The following is a 19,161-nucleotide window of genomic DNA, read 5'->3' on the forward strand; positions in this document are numbered from 1 at the left end:
CCACCCCTCATCACTGTCAAACGCTCCTTAAAACACTTCTGCGAGCAGGCCTTTCTAATTGACCTGGCCAGGGTATCCTGGAAGGATATTGACCTCATCCCATCAGTTGAGGATGCCTGGTCTTTCTTTAAAAGTAAGTTCCTCATCATCTTAGATAAGCATGCCCTGTTCAAAAAATGCAGAACTAAGAACAGATATAGCCCTTGGTTCACTACAGACCTGACTGCCCTCGACCAGCACAAAAACATCCTGTTGCGGACTGCAATATCATCGAATAGTCCCCGCGATATGCAACTGTTCAGGGAAGTCAGGAACCAATACACGCAGTCAGTCAGGAAAGCAAAGGCTAGCTTTTTCAAGCAGAAATTTTCATCCTGTAGCTCTAACTCCAAAATGTTCTGGGACACTGTAAAGTGTCCATAGAGAACAAGAGCACCTCCTCCCAGCTGCCCACTGCACTGAGGCTAGGTAACACGGTCACCACCGATAAATCCATGATAATCAAAAACTTCAACAAGCATTTCTCAACGGCTGGCCATGCCTTCCTCCTGGCTACTCCAACCTCGGCCAACAGCTCCTCCCCCCAAAAGCAGCTACTCGCCCAAGCCTCCCCAGCTTCTCCTTTACCCAAATCCAGATAGCAGATGATCTGAAAGAGCTGAAAAACCTGGACCCATGCAAATCAGCTGGGCTTGACATTCTGGACCCTCTATTTCTGAAACTATCCGCCGCCATTGTCGCAACCCCTATTACCTATTACCTATTATTGCCCCTCAGCCACGCTCAAGGTACTAAACGATATCCTAACCGCCATTGATAAAACACAGTACTGTGCAGCCGTCTTCATCGACCTGGCCAAGGCTTTCGACTCTGTCAAGCACCATATTCTTATCGGCAGACTCAATGACTGCCTTGCCTGGTTCACCAACTACTTTGCAGACAGAGTTCAGTGTGTCAAATTGGAGGGCACATTGACCGGTACTCTGGCAGTCTCTATGGGGGTACCACAGGGTTCAATTTTCGGGCCGACTCTTTTCTCAGTATTTATCAATGATGTTGCTCTTGCTGCGGGTGATCCCCTGATCCACCTCTACGCAGACGACACCATTCTGTATACTTCTGGCCCTTCCTTGGACACTGTGCTATCTAACCTCCAAAAGAGCTTCAATGCCATACAACATTCCTTCCATGGTCTCCAACTGCTCTTAAACGCTAGTAAAACCAAATGCATGCTTTTCAACTGTTCGCTGCCCGCACCCGCCCGCCCGACTAGCATCACCACCCTGGACGGTTCCGACTTAGAATATGTGGACATCTATAAATACCTTGGTGTCTGGCTAGACTGTAAACTCTCCTTCCAGACTCATATTAAACATCTCCAATCCAAAATCAAATCTAGAATCTGCTTTTTATTTCGCAACAAAGCCTCCTTCACTCACGCCGCCAAACTTACCCTAGTAAAACTGACTATCCTACCGATCCTCGACTTCGGCGATGTAATCTACAAAATAGCTTCCAATACTCTACTCAGCAAACTAGATGCAGTTTATCATAGTGCCATCCGTTTTGTTACTAAAACACCTTATACCACCCACCACTGCGACCTGTATGCTCTAGTCGGCCAACCCTCGCTACATATTCGTCGCCAGACCCACTGGCTCCAGGTCATCTATAAGTCCATGTTAGGTAAAACTCCACCTTATCTCAATTCACTGGTCACGATAACAACACCCACCCAACACAACACCCGCTCCAGCAGGTATATCTCACTAGTCATCCCCAAAGCCAACACCTCATTCGGCCACCTTTCCTTCCAGTTCTCTGCTGCCTGTGACTGGAACGAATTGCAAAAATTGGAAAGTTGGAAACTTTTATTTCCCTCACCAACATTAAACACCTGCTATCGCTGCAGCTGTACATAGTCCGTCTGTAAATAGCTCACCCAATTTACCTACCTCATCCCCATACTGTTTTTATTTATTTACTTTTCTGCTCTTTTGCACACCAGTATCTCTACCTGCACATGATCATCTGATCATTTATCACTCCAGTGTTAATCTGCCAAATTGTAATTATTCGCTCCTATGGCCTATTTATTGCATGCCTTTTGCACACAACGTATATAGACTCCTTTTTTTTCTTACTGTGTTATTGACTTGTTTATGGTTTACTCCATGTGTAACTCTGTGTTGTTGTCTGTTCACACTGCTATGCTTTATCTTGGCCAGGTCGCAGTTGTAAATGAGAACTTGTTCTCAACTAGCCTACCTGGTTAAATAAAGGTGAAATAAAAATGAATAAAATAGGATTCTACTGCAATGACAAGCAGGCCCATACTCTACACAGGCCAGTGCAACAAATCAGAGCTGCAGTAAGCCTACAAGAGCGCAACATGTGTGCGGTCTGGTAAAGAGTTTTTTTTATATCTTAAAGTGGCAGTGTTGTATTTTGAGTGGTCTTGAATAAGATTAGTAGCCAATGGGCAGAGGGTAGCATAATTTGTCTGATTCTCTGTAATAATGGTATGGGAATTATAATGAATGTTATTTTGTAAAGTGGTTTCTTGCATCAAACAACAACATTTTCAGTCACCTCCTTGTCTAAAGGACAAGTGGATGAACAGGTTAATGTCGAGCCCTGCATGTTTTTTTTCAAAAGTCTCATGGAATGTAGGCCTAGATTGAAAACCACACATTTGCTGCTAATGTAGGTTGAATGACAGAGCAGCAATTTCCATGTTTAAATGTTATGGGATGTATTTTTCTCCATTGTTTCTGATGGTAGGGATTAGGGCTGTTACAATGACCGTATCATCGCCAAACCAGTGGTCACGAGTCAGGATGGCAGTCACCAGCTTAGTCACGGTAATTAGGTTTCTCCAAACTCTGATGCTGCTGATTAGTAGCCTACCAAACGTGCTGGTACTCAGCACTCTATTGTCCCTCTAATCATTCTGACATCAATATATAGGCTATGGTTGTATTAATTTGGGAACCACCCCATCCCACCTCTGTCCCAGACAGAATAGATCAACTTTTGAACTATATGGGGGATAGTAGACTGACATAGGCTAGTCTTTTGATGTTTGTTAGGCCTACTCATCTTGTTGGCTGACGAAAAGTAGGCTAAATGTGGACCGTTCTAATATCTTCAATATTTGCTTCTGAATTTGATAAGAGGGACCCACGATGTGTCTGCAGTCATTTACTTGTAGTCTACTTCTTTTCTGAAATGCCTGTGAGTTGGACCCGATCACATGACGGTCATTGGCTAAAGAAATTATAATTAGCATATTATATTCAGCCCAAGGGCACAACTGCCACCTTGGCAAAAAAAAGGCATGGATTTTTTAGGGGGGCAATACAGCCACACAAGGAGGATGCTGCCGGGAAATTTGAGTTGAAATTGTATTTTATTTTTGCACTCTCTATGCACACTCATAGGACTCTACACACTCGTGCACACTGACACGCCAACACACATAACATGCACACACATTTATACTGACTCCATACACACACACACACACACACACACACACACACACACACACACACACACACACACACACACACACACACACACACCTACAATTATAATTTACGCTGCTGCTACTCTGTTTATCATATATCCTGGTGCTTAGTCACCTTAACCCTATACATACAATGAGGGAAACAATTATTTGATCCCCTGCTGATTTTGTACGTTTGCCCACTGACAAAGTAATGATCAGTCTATTATTTTAACGGTAGGTTTATTTGAACAGTGAGAGACAGAATAACAACAAAATAATCCCAAAAATGCATGTCAAAAATGTTATAAAATTATTTGCATTTTAATGAGGGAAATAAGTATTTGACACCCTCTCAATCAGAAAGATTTCTGGCTCCCAGTTGTCTTTTATGAAGGTAACGAGCTGAGATTAGGAGCACACTCTTAAAGGGAGTGCTCCTAATCTCAGTTTGTTACCTGTGTAAAAGACACCTGTCCACAGAAGCAATCAATCAATCCGATTCCAAACTCTCCACCATGGCCAAGACCAAAGAGCTCTCCAAGGATGTCAGGGACAAGATTGTAGACCTACACAAGGCTGGAATGGACTACAAGACCATCGCCAAGCAGCTTGGTGAAAAGGTGACAACAGTTGGTGCGATAATTTGCAAATGAAAGAAACACAAAATTACTGTCAATCTCCCTCGGCCTGGGGCTCCATGCAAGATCTTACCTCGTGGAGTTGCAATGATCATGAGAACGGTGAGGAATCAGCCCAGAACTACATGGGAGGATCTTGTCAATGATCTCAAGGCAGCTGGGACCATAGTCACCAAGAAAACAATTGGTAACACACTACGCAGTGAAGGACTGAAATCCTGCAGCGCCCGCAAGGTCCCCCTGCTCAAGAAAGCACATATGCATGCCCGTTTGAAGTTTGTCAATGAACATCTGAATGATTCAGAGGACAACTGGGTGAAAGTGTTGTGGTCAGATGAGACCAAAATGGAGCTCTTTGGCATCAACTCACCATGTTTGGAGGAGGAGGAATGCTGTCTATGACCCCAAGAACAACATCCCCACTGCAAAACATGGAGGTGGAAACATTATGCTTTGGGGGTGTTTTTCTGCTAAGGGGACAGGACAACTTCACCGCCTCAAAGGGGCGATGGACGGGGCCATGTACCGTCAAATCTTGGGTAAGAACCTCCTTCCCTCAGCCAGGGCATTGAAAATGGGTCGTGGATGGGTATTCCAGCAAGACAATGACCCAAAACACGCGGCCAAGGCAACAAAGGAGTGACTCAAGAAGAAGCACATTAAGGTCCTGGAGTGGCCTGGCCAGTCTCCAGACCTTAATCCCATAGAAAATCTGTGGAGGGAGCTGAAGGTTTGAGTTGCCAAACGTCAGCCTCGAAACCTTAATGACTTGGAGAAGATCTGCAAAGAGGATTGGGACAAAATCCCTCCTGAAATGTGTGCAAACCTGGTGGCAAACTACAAGAAACGTCTGACCTCTGATTGCCAACAAGGGTTTTGCCACCAAGTACTAAGTCATTTTTTGCAGAGGGGTCAAATACTTATTTCCCTCAATAAAATGCAAATCATTTTATAACATTTGGTATGTGGTTTTCTGGATTATTTTGTTGTTTTTCTGTCTCTCACTGTTCAAATAAACCTACCATTAAAATTATAGACTGATCCTCTGCATCATTCAGGGGTGGCAGGATAGCCTAGTGGTTAGAGCGTTGGACTAATAACTGGAACTTTGCAAGTTCAAACCCCCGAGCTGTTCTTAACTGACTTGCCTAGTTAAATAAATGTCAAATAAAAATAGTAATCTTAGTCAGTGGGCTAATGTACAAAATCAGCAGGAAATATACTTTCCTCCCTCACTGTATATACCTCTATTAATCCAGTATCCCTGCACATTGTAAATATAGGTATTGCAACTGACCCTGTATAAAACTTTGTTTTTGTTCTACCTTATGTTAATTTTAGTGCTATGTTGATATTGATTATTGCATTGTTGGGTATGGAGCTTGCAAGAAATGCATTTCACTGTATTTGAGCACGTGATATTAAAAACGTGTTTTTTGGTGAAGCTAGACTTACATCAGTGAATAGAAGTAGAAAAAATAATAGAAAGATGTTTCACAGACTCATTCCTGTATATACTTCCTGTATATACCCATTCCTGTATATACTTCCTGTATATACCCATTCCTGTATATACTTCCTGTATATACCCATTCCTGTATATACTTCCTGTATATACCCATTCCTGTATATACTTCCTGTATATACTATGTAACTTGCTTAGAGAGGAGAGGCACGTAGTACTTACTCCCATTCTTTGCGCAGGGCCTGTGGGGTGCTCTGAATCTTGTGAGCCTGGTGGGCTTTAACAATGTCCCGCTGCTCGATGAGACCCCCCCGGCGCCTTTTAATGACGATGGGGCTGACGGGTCGGTCCGGGTCCATCACCAGCGCTTCCCCGGCCCTGTCGTAGGAGCTGGCCACATCCAGGGAGAGGCCATGGGGGGCATGAGCATTGTGGGGGAGGTAGAGGGTGTTGAAGCTGGATGTGTGGGAAAGCAGGCTGTCTGACAGGCTCTGGGGTTCCAGCAGGGAGCAGGAGTGGGAACCCTCGGTCAGGCCCAGACGGTGCTTGCGCCAGTTCTCTGACTCGGGGTGGAGGATGTATTGGTGTGGGTTGCTGCTCCCACAGACGCCCCCCCTGGCCAGATGGGGCACCGCCAGGGCATTGTGGTCTGCCAGGGTCTGAGCACTGACTGAACAGGAGCCCAATTCCAACATGCTGGGGCCAGGCTCTTAGCATAATGCTGTGGAGAGGAGAGCGAGAGAGAGAGTTAACACACCACAATGGGGAAAGCTAGGTGGGGTTACTAAAGGACCTCCCAGTGGGAGGGCAGAGGTCTATTCTCACATACACACACTAACTTATTGAGAGCTCAACAGATCCCAATTCAAATTTTGTACAACATAAAAAGCTTACAGTAAGTGTTGTCATTTTCAATAATAGAACTGTGTACACTGAGATATCTTACACTGAGGGATGGAGCACTCAATGGTGGAATGTGATGTATTGATGGATGAATCAACAGGGCCAGTGGATGAATCAACAGGGCCAGATGATGAATGCAGCTTTAGTAGTGTTCATTTGTTCAGCAACGCCTCACAGGCAATTTGCCAATGAAACACTAATTTTAACATTTTAAAATGACTAAGGCTGTAGCAGGCTCCCCAGCCCCTTAGAATGGGAACCAATTAAATGGAGAGTAAACAAATGTGGTTATCTAATATCTTCAGTGATATGCTTCTTAGGAGCAACAGTAATACTCATCACACCTGTTCTTCCACAACTAGGTCCTCTAAGGATTCGACTCACTCATCTTTAGACTGAAGCTCTATCCTCCAGAGAATAATAACAGTGTATTGGACTTTTATGTAATACTTAAAAACTTCAGCTAAACGGTGAATAAAGAGGGATACATATTTCTCCAGCTGGCCTTCAGACGTCCACAAGAGTGCAAAGAATCAATATCATCTGTGCTGCCTTACTGAGAATGACATAAGAAACCACCGTTAAAAGAGCACTAGTAAATTGCTGTGACTCGCTTGAGTTGATGATGGTACTGTCATTTTGATTCCAGGAAGTCCTTTGATCACGACTGCCTAGGAATCGAAGGGACAATTCCGATAACACAGACTGTTTTCTTTTCTTTCATGAAGAGGGTTAATTGAAGTAAATATTGTTCAGCATCATTTTTCAGAAAACAGTTTGTTAATAAAAACATATGTCATGACCATAATGATCAAGTATCAAATTTTTCGAAATCATGAAGCACACACTGACACGACCTAAATTATAAAGATGGAATAAATAAAACATTGTGACAAATAAATATATTAATCTTTTGCCTTGGAGTACAGTAATCCATCACATTGATCCTAGATGCAGCTAGTGTTGCAGCTCATTAAAACAACTGAAAGTGGGGCAATTGGTGACAGTGCTAGTAGGGTGTACTACCTTGTTCAGGGGCAGAATGACAGATTGTTACCTTGGGGATTTGATCTTGCAACCTTTAGGGTTACAAGTCCACCACTCTAACCACTACGCTACCTTCCATCCACCAAAATAAACTTCTGAGCCACAGGGAATGTGATGAAAGAAATAAAAGTTGAAATAAATCATTCTCTCTACTATTATTCTGACATTTCACATTCTTAAAATAAAGTGGTGATCCTAACAGGCTGACTACACAGCTTGCGTCGCGTGCGCGAGCGTTGCAAAATAAATGTAGATATCTATGTTATTCAATTATTGCACCCACACTGTTAGCGCGCACCAACGAGCGTCTGCGTTGCCAAGGGCTCAAATAGAAATCAGTTCCATTTCTGACACAGACTGCGATGCAGGCATGCCTCTCCCATCTCCTCATTGGTTTATAGAAGCAGGCACCCACGTGCCATCTCCTCATTGGTTATACCCACGTGGGTGACTGAAAGACGAACGTGGTTAGTGGCAGTAATGCACCTAATTTATGAAAGTTGCCAATCGCAATATAAAGTCAAGAGAAGAAAAGCCTGGAAGGAAGAGATGACTAGAAACGATTCAGTTGACCGTTTTATGTGTGGATTAATTGGCAGAGTAGAGGATGTTGTTCATTTCAGGTAAAATAACAACTCAATGTTTATATCCCAGGACAAATTAGCTAGCAACAGCAAGCTAGCTAAATAGGACAAATTAGATAGCAAGTGCAAGCTAACTAGCTAAATTGCCATAAATGTTTAATGCTTTTTGACCTGTCCACAAATTAATATAATTGGTTCAGAGGTTTTTATTTTTTATTTTAACCTGCGTGTCGTGATCGCATTTGGTGTGGGGGGACAAAATTGATCCGTGTGACCTAAAACAGGAAATTTTTACTAGGATTAAATGTCAGGAATTGTGAAAAACTGAGTTTAATTGTATTTTGCTAAGGTGTATGTCAACTTCCAACTTCAACTGTATAATGAAAACCAAACACTAGGGAGTTTTAATTTTGATTTTTTTACCCTTATTTAACTCGGCAAGTCAGTTAAGAAAAAAAGTATTATTTTAGAACAGGAACTGCCTGTTCAGGGGCAGTACAACAGTCAGCTCGGGGGTTTGAACTTGCAAACTTCTGGTTACTAGTCCAACACTCTAAACACTAGGCTACCCTGCCGCCTCAGCCATGATATTTAATTTCAAAAACCTGTCAAATGGAGAGATACACAGAATGTTTACTGTGTCAGTCACACATCAGCAACCATTACAACAGATATTTTTAAAATTTTCACATCAGTCATTCCCATCTACATAACTCCTACTTGACTGCCGCATGAAGGCTCGCTGAGCAGTGAAAGTAGTGTCCCTGCTCTATCTGGCCCTGTTCTAGCTGACCCTGTTATTTCTATCTGTTCTATATGGCCCTGTTCCATCTGGCCCTGTTCTCGCTGACCCTGTTATTTCTATCTGTTCTATATGGCCCTGTTCTATCTGTTCTATATGGCCCTGTTCTATCTGTTCTATATGGCAGTGTTCAATCTGTGCTATATGGCCCTGTTCCATATGGCCCTGTTCTATCTGTTCTATATGGCCCTGTTCTAACTGTTCTATATGGCCCTGTTCTATCTGGCCCTGTTCTATATGGCCCTGTTCTATATGGCCCTGTACTATCTGTTCTATATGGCCCTGTTCTATATGGCCCTGTAGTATCTGGCCCTGTAGTATCTGGCCCTGCTCTATGCGGCCCTGTACTATCTGGCCCTGCTCTAGGTGGCCCTGTTTTTTGTGGCCCTGTTCTTTGTGGCCCTGTTCTATGTGGCTTTTGGAGATAATGAAAGGCTGATTGATGACACCAGCACTGGATTCCAGGAAAGTGAAATCAGACCGATTACTTGCAGCTGCATAATAATGAATGTGCTCCAACGGAGTCAGAAAACGGTACACCTGCCGCGGCCAAGTCTCCTCCAAGGAGCCTAATTAGACTCTTTAGCTGCACTTGTGTTTGGCAATATCAGAATGAAGAGCACCCTAGTAGAATAAATATGAATTTGTTCAAACAATGGAGCTATTCAGGTTTCTGGCACAGGGGCTATGTCAAAAATGCAGAGTCATTCATTGATCTGGAGCCTAACTTATCCATTAGAAAATTGTTTCAACGTGGCTTGAGGAAAGCCAGCTCAACTGGCTGGGAGAAATATGGCAGTGTGAAGCAAATCTATGTAGATTTGATAGACCAGAGCCAAAACAGTATACTGATAATATGAACAATTCCCCACTGAAGGTAACAACGCAGAAAAATCATGACAAATTGACAGCAGAAGGGAAACCTTTTGAGATCAACACACTGCAATAGATTACTGTAGTAACATAGTCATTACTAACAAGGAACTCTATATGAAATAGAAATCAGACTTCTATCAATAGGTAGGCATGAGAACACAAATCAGTCATTCCATATCACATACAGCATTGAACAAAGCCACTGTCAGTTTATAAAACTATAGTTGAAGTCGGACGTTTACGTACACTTAGATTGGAGTCATTAAAACTCGTTTTCAACCACTCCACAAATTTCTTGTTAATGAACTATAGTTTTGGCAAGTCGGTTAGGACATCTACTTTGTGCATGACACAAGTAATTTTTCCAATAATTGTTTACAGACATATTTCACTTATATCTCACTGTATCACAATTCCAGTGGGTCAGAAGTTTACATACACTAAGTTGACTGTGCCTTTAAACAGCTTGGAAAATTCCAGAAAATTATGTCATGGCTTTAGAAGCTTCTGATAAGCTAATTGACATAATTTGAGTCAATTGGAGGTGTACCTGTGGATGTATTTCAAGGCCTACCTTCAAACTCAGTGCCTCTTTGCTTGACATCATGGGAAAAACAAAAGAAATCAGCAAAGACCTCTGAAAATAAATTGTAGACCTCCACAAGTCTGGTTCATCCTTGGGAGCAATTTCCAAACGTCTGAAGGTACCACATTCATCTGTACAAACAATAGTACACAAGTATATATACCATGGGACCACGCAGCTGTCATACCGCTCAGGAAGGAGACGCGTTCTGTCTTCTAGAGATGAACGTACTTTGGTGCGAAAAGTGCAAATCGATCCCAGAACAACAGCAAAGGACCTTGTGAAGATGCTGGAGGAAACAGGTACAAAAGTATCTAACCACAGTAAAACGAGTCCTATATCAACATAACCTGGAAGGCTGCTCAGCAAGGAAGAAGCCACTGCTCCAAAACCACCATAAAAAAGCCAGACGACGGTTTGCAACTGCACATGGGGATAAAAGATCATACTTTTTGGAGAAATGTTCTCTGGTCTGATGAAACAAAAATAGAACTGTTTGGACATAATGACCATTGTGAGATTTGGAGAAAAGGGGGGAGACTTGCAAGCCGAAGAACACCATCCCAATCGTGAAGCATGGGGGTGGCAGCATTATGTTGTGGGGTGCTTTTCTGCAGGAGGGACTGGCGCACTTCACAAAATAGATGGCATCATGAGGTAGGAAACTTATGTGGATATATTGAAGCAACATCAAGACATCAGTCAGGAAGTTAAAGCTTGGTCGCAAATGGGTCTTCCAAATGGACAATGACACCAAGCATACTTCCATACTTGTGGAAAAATGGCTTAAGGACAATAAAATCAAGGTATTGGAGTGGCCATCACAAAGCCCTGACCTCAATCCTATAGAAGATTTGTGGGCAGAACTGAAAAAGCGTGTGCAAGCGAGGAGGCCTACAAACCTGACTCAATTACACCAACTCTGTCAGGAGGAATGGGCCAAAATTTACCCAACTTATTATGGGAAGGTTGTGGAAGGCTACCCGAAGCGTTTGACCCAGGTTAAACAATTTAAAGGCAATTCTACCAAATACTAATTGAGTGTATGTAAACTTCTGACCCACCGGGAAGGTGATGAAAGACTCCTGAACAGGTAATCAAATGGCTACCCGGACTCTTTGCATTGTGAGCCCACCCATAACCCCTCTTTTTACACTGATGCTGCTCTCTCTGTATATCATGTATGCATAGTCACTATAACTATACACTCATGTACATACTACCTCAATTGGGCTAACCATATCAGGCCAAACATAGAAATAGACAAACTAGACATGTAACATAGAATGCCCACTCAGATCACACCCTGACCAAACAAAACATAGAAACATACAAAGCAAACTATGGTCAGGGTGTGACATAAACTTTGATTTGATTTGATGAAAGAAATAAAAGCTGAAATAAATCATTCTCTCTTCCATTATTCTGACATTTCACATTCTTAAAATAAAGTGGTGATCCCATCTGACCTAAGACAAGGAATTTTTACTAGGATTAAATGTCAGGAATTGTGAAAAACTGAGTTTAAATGCATTTGGCTAAGGTGTATGTGAACTTCCGAGTTCAACTGTAAATGCACCAGACCAGGGTCAATCCAAGTCTTATCTGCGAACACTGTTTGTATTTCTTTAACTCAGGGCTGTGGATCACTGGTTAACAACCACCACTTATGTTTCCTGACTTATCCCACTTTATTTTGAAGGTACTGTATAGGCCAGGCAAACATGTTTGCAAGACTGGATGACACATATTGTTCATGGATCATATAATCCTAGGTTGGTAGAGCTGAATGTGAATGGGTGAAAAAAACATCTGACAGAAAGAGGAAGAGGCACTTCCTTTGGTTGTGTGTGTGTGTGTGTTTGTGTGTAGATCATAGCTGAACAGCTGTGTAACAACCACCTCTCATTACCCTCCCTCATGACCATTATCATTACTTTCAAACCCCCAGCCCTAAGCCCTAGTCTCACACCAGTCACTTTGCTTTCTACACCAACTACCAACTGATAACGTCAAACTGAGTGGAAAGATAAACTCACAGACATACAATCCTGTTTCATGCTCATCGGAAGACTTTGAAGTCAAATCCAAGAGTGGCTAATTATTACGGGGTGAAAAGAACAAGAGCTGCCATGCGAGGAGGAGAATAAACTGCTACCCACGACAGAGCCTGATTAACCATGTATGTCTCATCTCTTCCTCTCCACTGTTGATTCATCTCCCTTTGCTGTGGCCAAAGGCTGTCAGGAAATGTTAACAGAGCTCAATTCAACACATAAATGCTGGAGATGATCAAGTATATAGACTGCTTTCAGCATTACTTTTCTGTTTACATCAATGATGTTGCTCTTGCTGCTGGTGATTCTCTGATCCACCTCTACGCAGACGACACCATTCTGTATACTTCTGGCCCCTCCTTGGACACTGTGTTGACTAACCTCCAGACGAGCTTCAATGCCATACAACACTCCTTCCCGTGGCCTCCAACTGCTCTTAAACGCAAGTAAAACTAAATGCATGCTTTTCAATCGATCGCTGCAATCACCTGCTTGCCCGTCCAGCATCACTTCTCTGGGCGGCTCTGACTTAGAATACGTGGACAACTACAAATACCTGGGTGTCTGGTTAGACTGTAAACTCTCCTTCCAGAGTCACATTAAGCATCTCCAATCCAAAATTAAATCTAGAATCGGCTTCCTATATCGCAACAAAGCATCCTTCACTCATGCTGCCAAACATACCCTCGTAAAACTGACCATCCTACCGATCCTCGACTTCGGTGATGTCATCTATAAAATAGCCTCCAACACTCTACTCAACTGGATGCAGTCTATCACAGTGCCATCCGTTTTGTCACCAAAGCCCCATATACTACCCACCATTGTAACCTGTACGCTCGCGTTGGTTGGCCCTCGCTTCATACTCGTCGCCAAACCCACTGGCTACAGGTTATCTACAAGTCTCTGCTAGGTAAAGCCCCGCTTTATCTCAGCTCACTGGTCACCATAGCAGCAGCCACTCGTAGCACGCGCTCCAGCAGGTATATCTCACTGGTCACCCCCAAAGCCAATTCCTCCTTTGGTCGTCTTTCCTTCCAGTTCTCTGCTGCCCATGACTGGAACAAATTGCAAAAATCTCTGAAGCTGGAGACTCACATCTCCCTCACTAGCTTTAAGCACCAGCTGTCAGAACAGTTTACAGATCACTGCACCTGTACTTAGCCTATCTGTAAACAGCCCATTTATCTACCTATCTCATCCCCATACTGGTATTTATTTATTTATTTTGCTCCTTTGCACCCCAGTATCTCTACCTGCACATTCATCTTCTGCCGATCTACCATTCCAGTGTTTAATTGCTATATTGTAATTACTTCGCCACCATGGCCTATTTATTTCCTTAACTTACCTCATTTGCACTCACTGTATATAGACTTTTTGTTTTCTTTTGTTCTACTGTATTATTGACTGTATGTTTTGTTTATTCCATGTGTAACTCTGTGTTTGTTGTATGTGTCGAATTGCTACGCTTTATCTTGGCCAGGTCGCAGTTGCAAATGAGAACTTGTTCTCAACTAGCCTACCTGGTTAAATAAAGGTGAAATAAAATGTAAAAAATTTAAATTACAACATTAGGAGAGCAATGTAAAGAACAAAAAAAAAATACATGTTCTTACTTATATTGCAAAGCAATATTGCCTAGCGAGAATATTATGTTTCTCTTCTGGGCCTCTTGATCTCTACACTGACAGAATTACTCGACAATATTACAGTTGTCTATAATCCGTGACAGGGTGCATGGCCTGGGGCCAACATCTATAGGGAAAATGTACAACTTTCAATTGTTTTCTGCATCTCAATGGGCATACATAAACATACAGTATGCAAATACCGTATATACATCTCGTTGAGTAGCTCGAGTTTATGTGAGGTTATTCCCATTATTTACAAATAAACAACATTGAGGTTAATTAAGAGATGTAATTACTAGAAAAAGCATCATAGGGAAATATTAGAGTGCTATTGACATCACTACACACAGCAACTCTTGAAAATCAAAAACAGGAGATGTAGAATATTCATTGAGAATGGAGACCGCAAAGGCATCTACGAATTGATGAACTGAGCCCAAATCATGAAACACAGTAGAACAGGTCATAAACAGTCTATGCCGCATGCTTTAAAAACATGACATGACTGTTGATATGAACAGTATACGTGTCTAATACAGTGTGTATATACAGTTGAAGTTGGAAGTTTATATACACTTTGGTTGGAGTCATTAAAACTAGTTTTCAACCACTCCACAAATCTCTTGTAAACAAACTATAGTTTTGGTTAGGACATCTACTTTGTGCATGACACAAGTAATTTTTCCAACAATTGTTTACAGACAGATTATTTCACTTATAATTCACTGTATGATAATTCCAGTGGGTCAGAAGTTTACATACACTAAGTTGACTTTAAACAGCTTGGAAATTATATCATGGCTTTAGAAGGTTCTGATAGGCTAATTGACATGATTTGAGTCAATTGTAGGGGTACCTGTGGATGTATTTCAAGGCCTACCTTCAACCTCAGTGCCTCTTTGCTTGATATCATGGGAAAATCAAAAGAAATCAGCCAAGACCTCAGAAAAAAATGTGTAAACCTCCACAAGTCTGGTTCATCCTTGGAAGCAATTTCCAAATGCCTGAAGGTACCATGTACATCTGTACAAACAATAGTACGCAGGTATAAACACCATGGGACCATGCAGCCATCATATCGCTCAGGAAGGAGACGCGTTCTGTCTTCTAGAGATTAACATACTTTGGTGCGAAAAGTGCAAAATCAATCCCAGAACAACAGCAAAGGACCTTGTGAAGATGCTGGAGGAAACAGGTACAAAAGTATCTATAACCACAGTAAAACGAGTCCTATATCAACATAACCTGAAAGGTCGCTCAGCAAGGAAGAAGCCATTGCTCCAAAATCGCCATAAAACAGCCAGACTACGGTTTGCAACTGCACATGGGGATAAAGATCGTACTTTTTGCAGAAATTTCTCTGGTCTGATGAAACAAAAATAGAACTGTTTGGCCATAATGACGTGTTAGGAGAAAAAGGGGGAGACTTGCAAGCCGAAGAACACCATCCCAATCGTGAAGCATGGGGGTGGCAGCATTATGTTGTGGGGGTGCTTTTCTGCAGGAGGGACTGGTGCACTTCACAAAATAGATGGCATCATGAGACTGGTACATTATGTGGACATATTGAAGAAACATCTCAAGACATCAATCAGGAAGTTTTGTAGTTGTCCACATATTCTAAGTCAGAACCGTCCAGAGTAGTGATGCAGATAATTTTAGAAAGAGAGGGTCCAGATTGTCTAGCGCGGCTGATTTGTAGGGGTCAAGATTTTGCAGCTCTTTCAGAACATAAGCTATCTGGATTTGGGTGAAGGAAAAATGGGGGATGCTTGGGCGAGTTGCTGTGGGGGGTGCAGGGCAGTTGACCGAGTTAGGGGTAGCCAGGTGGAAGGCATTGCCAGCCGTAGAAAAATGCTTATTGAAATTCTCAAATATAGTGGATTTATCAGTGGTGACAGTGTTTCCTAGCCTCAGTGCAGTGGGCAGCTGGGAGGAGGTGCTCTTATTCTCCATGGACTTTACAGTGTCCCAGAACTTTTTTGAGTTTGTGCTACAGGATGCACATTTCTGTTTTAAAAAGCAAGCCTTGGCTTTCCTAACTGTCTGTGTATATTGGTTCCTAACTTCCCTGAAAAGTTGCATATAACGGGGGCTGTTCGATGCTAATGCAGTACGCCACAGGATGTTTTTGTGCTGGTCAAGGGCAGTCAGGTCTGGAGTGAACCAAGGGCTATAACCTCACACTCAACGTCAACAAAACTAAGGAGATGATTGTGGACTTCAGGAAACAGCAGAGGGAACACCCCCCTATCCACATCGATGGAACAGTAGTGGAGAGGGTAGTAAGTTATAAGTTCCTCGGCATACACATCACAGACAAACTGAAATGGTCCACCCACACAGACAGCATCGTGAAGAAGGCGCAGCAGCACCTATTCAACCTCAGGAGGCTGAAGAAATTCGGCTTGTCACCAAAAGCACTCACAAACTTCTACAGATGCACAATCGAGAGCATCCTGGCGGGCTGTATCACCGCCTGGTACAGCAACTGCTCCGCTCACAACCGTAAGGCTCTCCAGAGGGTAGTGAGGTCTGCACAACGCATCACCGGGGGCAAACTACCTGCCCTCCAGGACACATACACCACCCGATGTTACAGGAAGGCCGTAAAGATCATCAAGGACAACAACCACCCGAGCCACTGCCTGTTCACCCCGCTATCATCCAGAAGGCGAGGTCAGTACAGGTGCATCAAAGCTGGGACCGAGAGACTGAAAAACAGCTTCTATCTCATGGCCATCAGACTGTTAAACAGCCAACACACTGACTCAACTCCAGCCACTTTAATAATGGGAATTGATGGGAAATGATGTAAAATATATCACTAGCCACTTTAAACAACGCTACCTAATATAATGTTTACATACCCTACATTATTCATCTCATATGTATACGTATATACTGTACTCTATATCATCCACTGCATCTTTATGTAATACATGTATCACTAGCCACTTTAACTATGCCACTTTGTTTACATACTCATCTCATATGTATATACTGTACTCGATACCATCTACTGTATATTGCCTATGCTGCTCTCTACCATCACTCATTCATATATCTTTATGTACATATTCTTTATCCCCTTACACTTGTGTATAAGACAGTAGTTTTGGAATTGTTAGTTAGATTACTTGTTGGTTATTACTGCATTGTCGGAACTAGAAGCACAAGCATTTCGCTACACTCACATTAACATCTGCTAACCATGTGTATGTGACAAATAAAATTTGATTTGATTTCTGGTTTTAAATTTTTTGAATGGGGCATGCCTATATTTAAGATGGTGAGGAAGGCACTTTTAAAGAATAACCAGGCATCCTCTACTGACGGGATGAGGTCAATATCCTTCCAGGATACCCGGGCCAGGTCGATTAAAAAGGCCTCCTCGCTGAAGTGTTTTCGGGAGCTTTTGACAGTGATGAGGGTGGTCGTTTGACTGCAGACCCATTACGGATGCAGGCAATGAGGCAGTGATCACTGAGATTTTGGTTGAAAACAGCAGAGGTGTATTTGGTGGGCAAGTTGGTCAGGATGATATCTATGAGGGTGCCCATGTTTACGGATTTGGGTTTTACCTGGTAGGTACATTGATAATTTGTGTGAGATTGAGGGTATCAAGCTTAGATTGTAGGATGGCAGGAATGTTAAGCATGTCCCAGTTTAGGTCACCCAGCAGGACAAGCGTTGAAGATAGATGGGGGGAAATCAATTCACATATGATGTCCAGGGCACAGCTGGGGGCAGAGGGTGGTCTATAGCAAGTGTCAACGTTGAGAGACTTGTTTCTGGAAAGGTGGATTTTTAAAAGTAGAAGCAGCTTGAATTGTTTGGGTACAGACCTGGATGGTAAGACAGAACTCTGCAGGCTATCTCTGCAGTAGATTGCAACTCCGCCCCCTTTGGCAGTTCTATCTTGTCGGAAAATGTTATAGTTAGGGATGGACATTTCATGGTTTTTGGTGGTCTTCCTGAGCCAGGATTCAGACACGACTAGGACATCCGGGTTGGCAGAGTGTGCTAAAGCAGTGAATAAAACAAACTTAGGGAGGAGGCTTCTAATGTTAACATAAATGAAACCAAGGCTTTTACGGTTACAGAAGTCAACAAATGAGAGCACCTAGGGAATGGGAGTGGAGATAGACGCTGCAGGGCCTGGATTAACCTCCACATCACCAGATGAACAGAGGAGGAGTAGGATAAGGGTACGGCTAAAGGCTAGAAGAACTGGTCGTCTAGTACTTTCGGAACAGAGAATAAAAAGAGCAGGTTTCTGGGCATGGTAGAATAGATTCAAGGCATAATGTACAGACAAAGGTATGGTAGGATGTGAATACATTGGAGGTAAACCTAGGCATTGAGTGATGATGAGACAGATATTGTCTCTAGAAACATTTAAACCAGCTGATGTCACTGCATGTGTGGGAGATCGAACTAAAGGGTTGGCTAAGGCATATTGAGCAGGGCTAGAGGCTCTACAGTGAAATAAGACAATCACTAACCAGAACAGCAATGGACACGGCATATTGATATTAGGGAGAGGCATGCGTAGCTGAGTGATCATAGGGGTCCAATGAGTAGTTAGGCTGGCTGGAAACACGACGATTCAGACAGCTAGCAGGCCGGGGCTAGCAAGCTAGCAGAAGAACCTTTGAGGGACGTCGCAACGAAGGAAGTCTGTTATAGCCTCCTTGTGCGGTTACGTCGATAGACCAGTCGTGATGGATTAGTAGGGTTCCGTGTATCAAAGGGGTCCAGTCCAATTGGCAAAATAGGTATAGTGGCCCAAGAAATTGGCAGATAGATCTCTTCAGCTAACAGTCCAATATGCTCTAGACAGCTAGCTGGCCACGGCTAGCAGATGGGCATTCAGGGGACGACATGATGGAGGGGCCTGTTGTAGAAAAAAAAAACAGTCGAGATGGATAAGCAGGGCTTCGTGTAGTAAAAGGGGTGCTACCACTTGCCTTGTAGTAGCAGAGAGAACAGTCTATGACTAGTGTGGCTGGAGTCTTTGACAATTTTTAGGGCCTTCCTCTGACACCACCT

General features: G+C 42.9%; 1 protein-coding gene across 1 annotated transcript in view; it reads right to left on the reverse strand.

Annotated features, from left to right (window-relative positions):
• Window positions 1-6,312, reverse strand: part of LOC135512905 (probable voltage-dependent R-type calcium channel subunit alpha-1E) — a 165,294-nt gene extending 158,982 nt beyond the window's left edge. The window contains exon 1 of the mRNA XM_064935404.1: window positions 5,840-6,312. Coding sequence (XP_064791476.1) covers window positions 5,840-6,312 — 473 coding nt within the window. The remainder of the gene's footprint in view (window positions 1-5,839) is intronic.
• Between the last annotated feature and the right edge of the window lie 12,849 nt (window positions 6,313-19,161).

Source organism: Oncorhynchus masou, chromosome 24, assembly GCF_036934945.1.
Source record: "Oncorhynchus masou masou isolate Uvic2021 chromosome 24, UVic_Omas_1.1, whole genome shotgun sequence".
In the NCBI taxonomy this organism is placed as follows: Eukaryota; Metazoa; Chordata; class Actinopteri; order Salmoniformes; family Salmonidae; genus Oncorhynchus; species Oncorhynchus masou.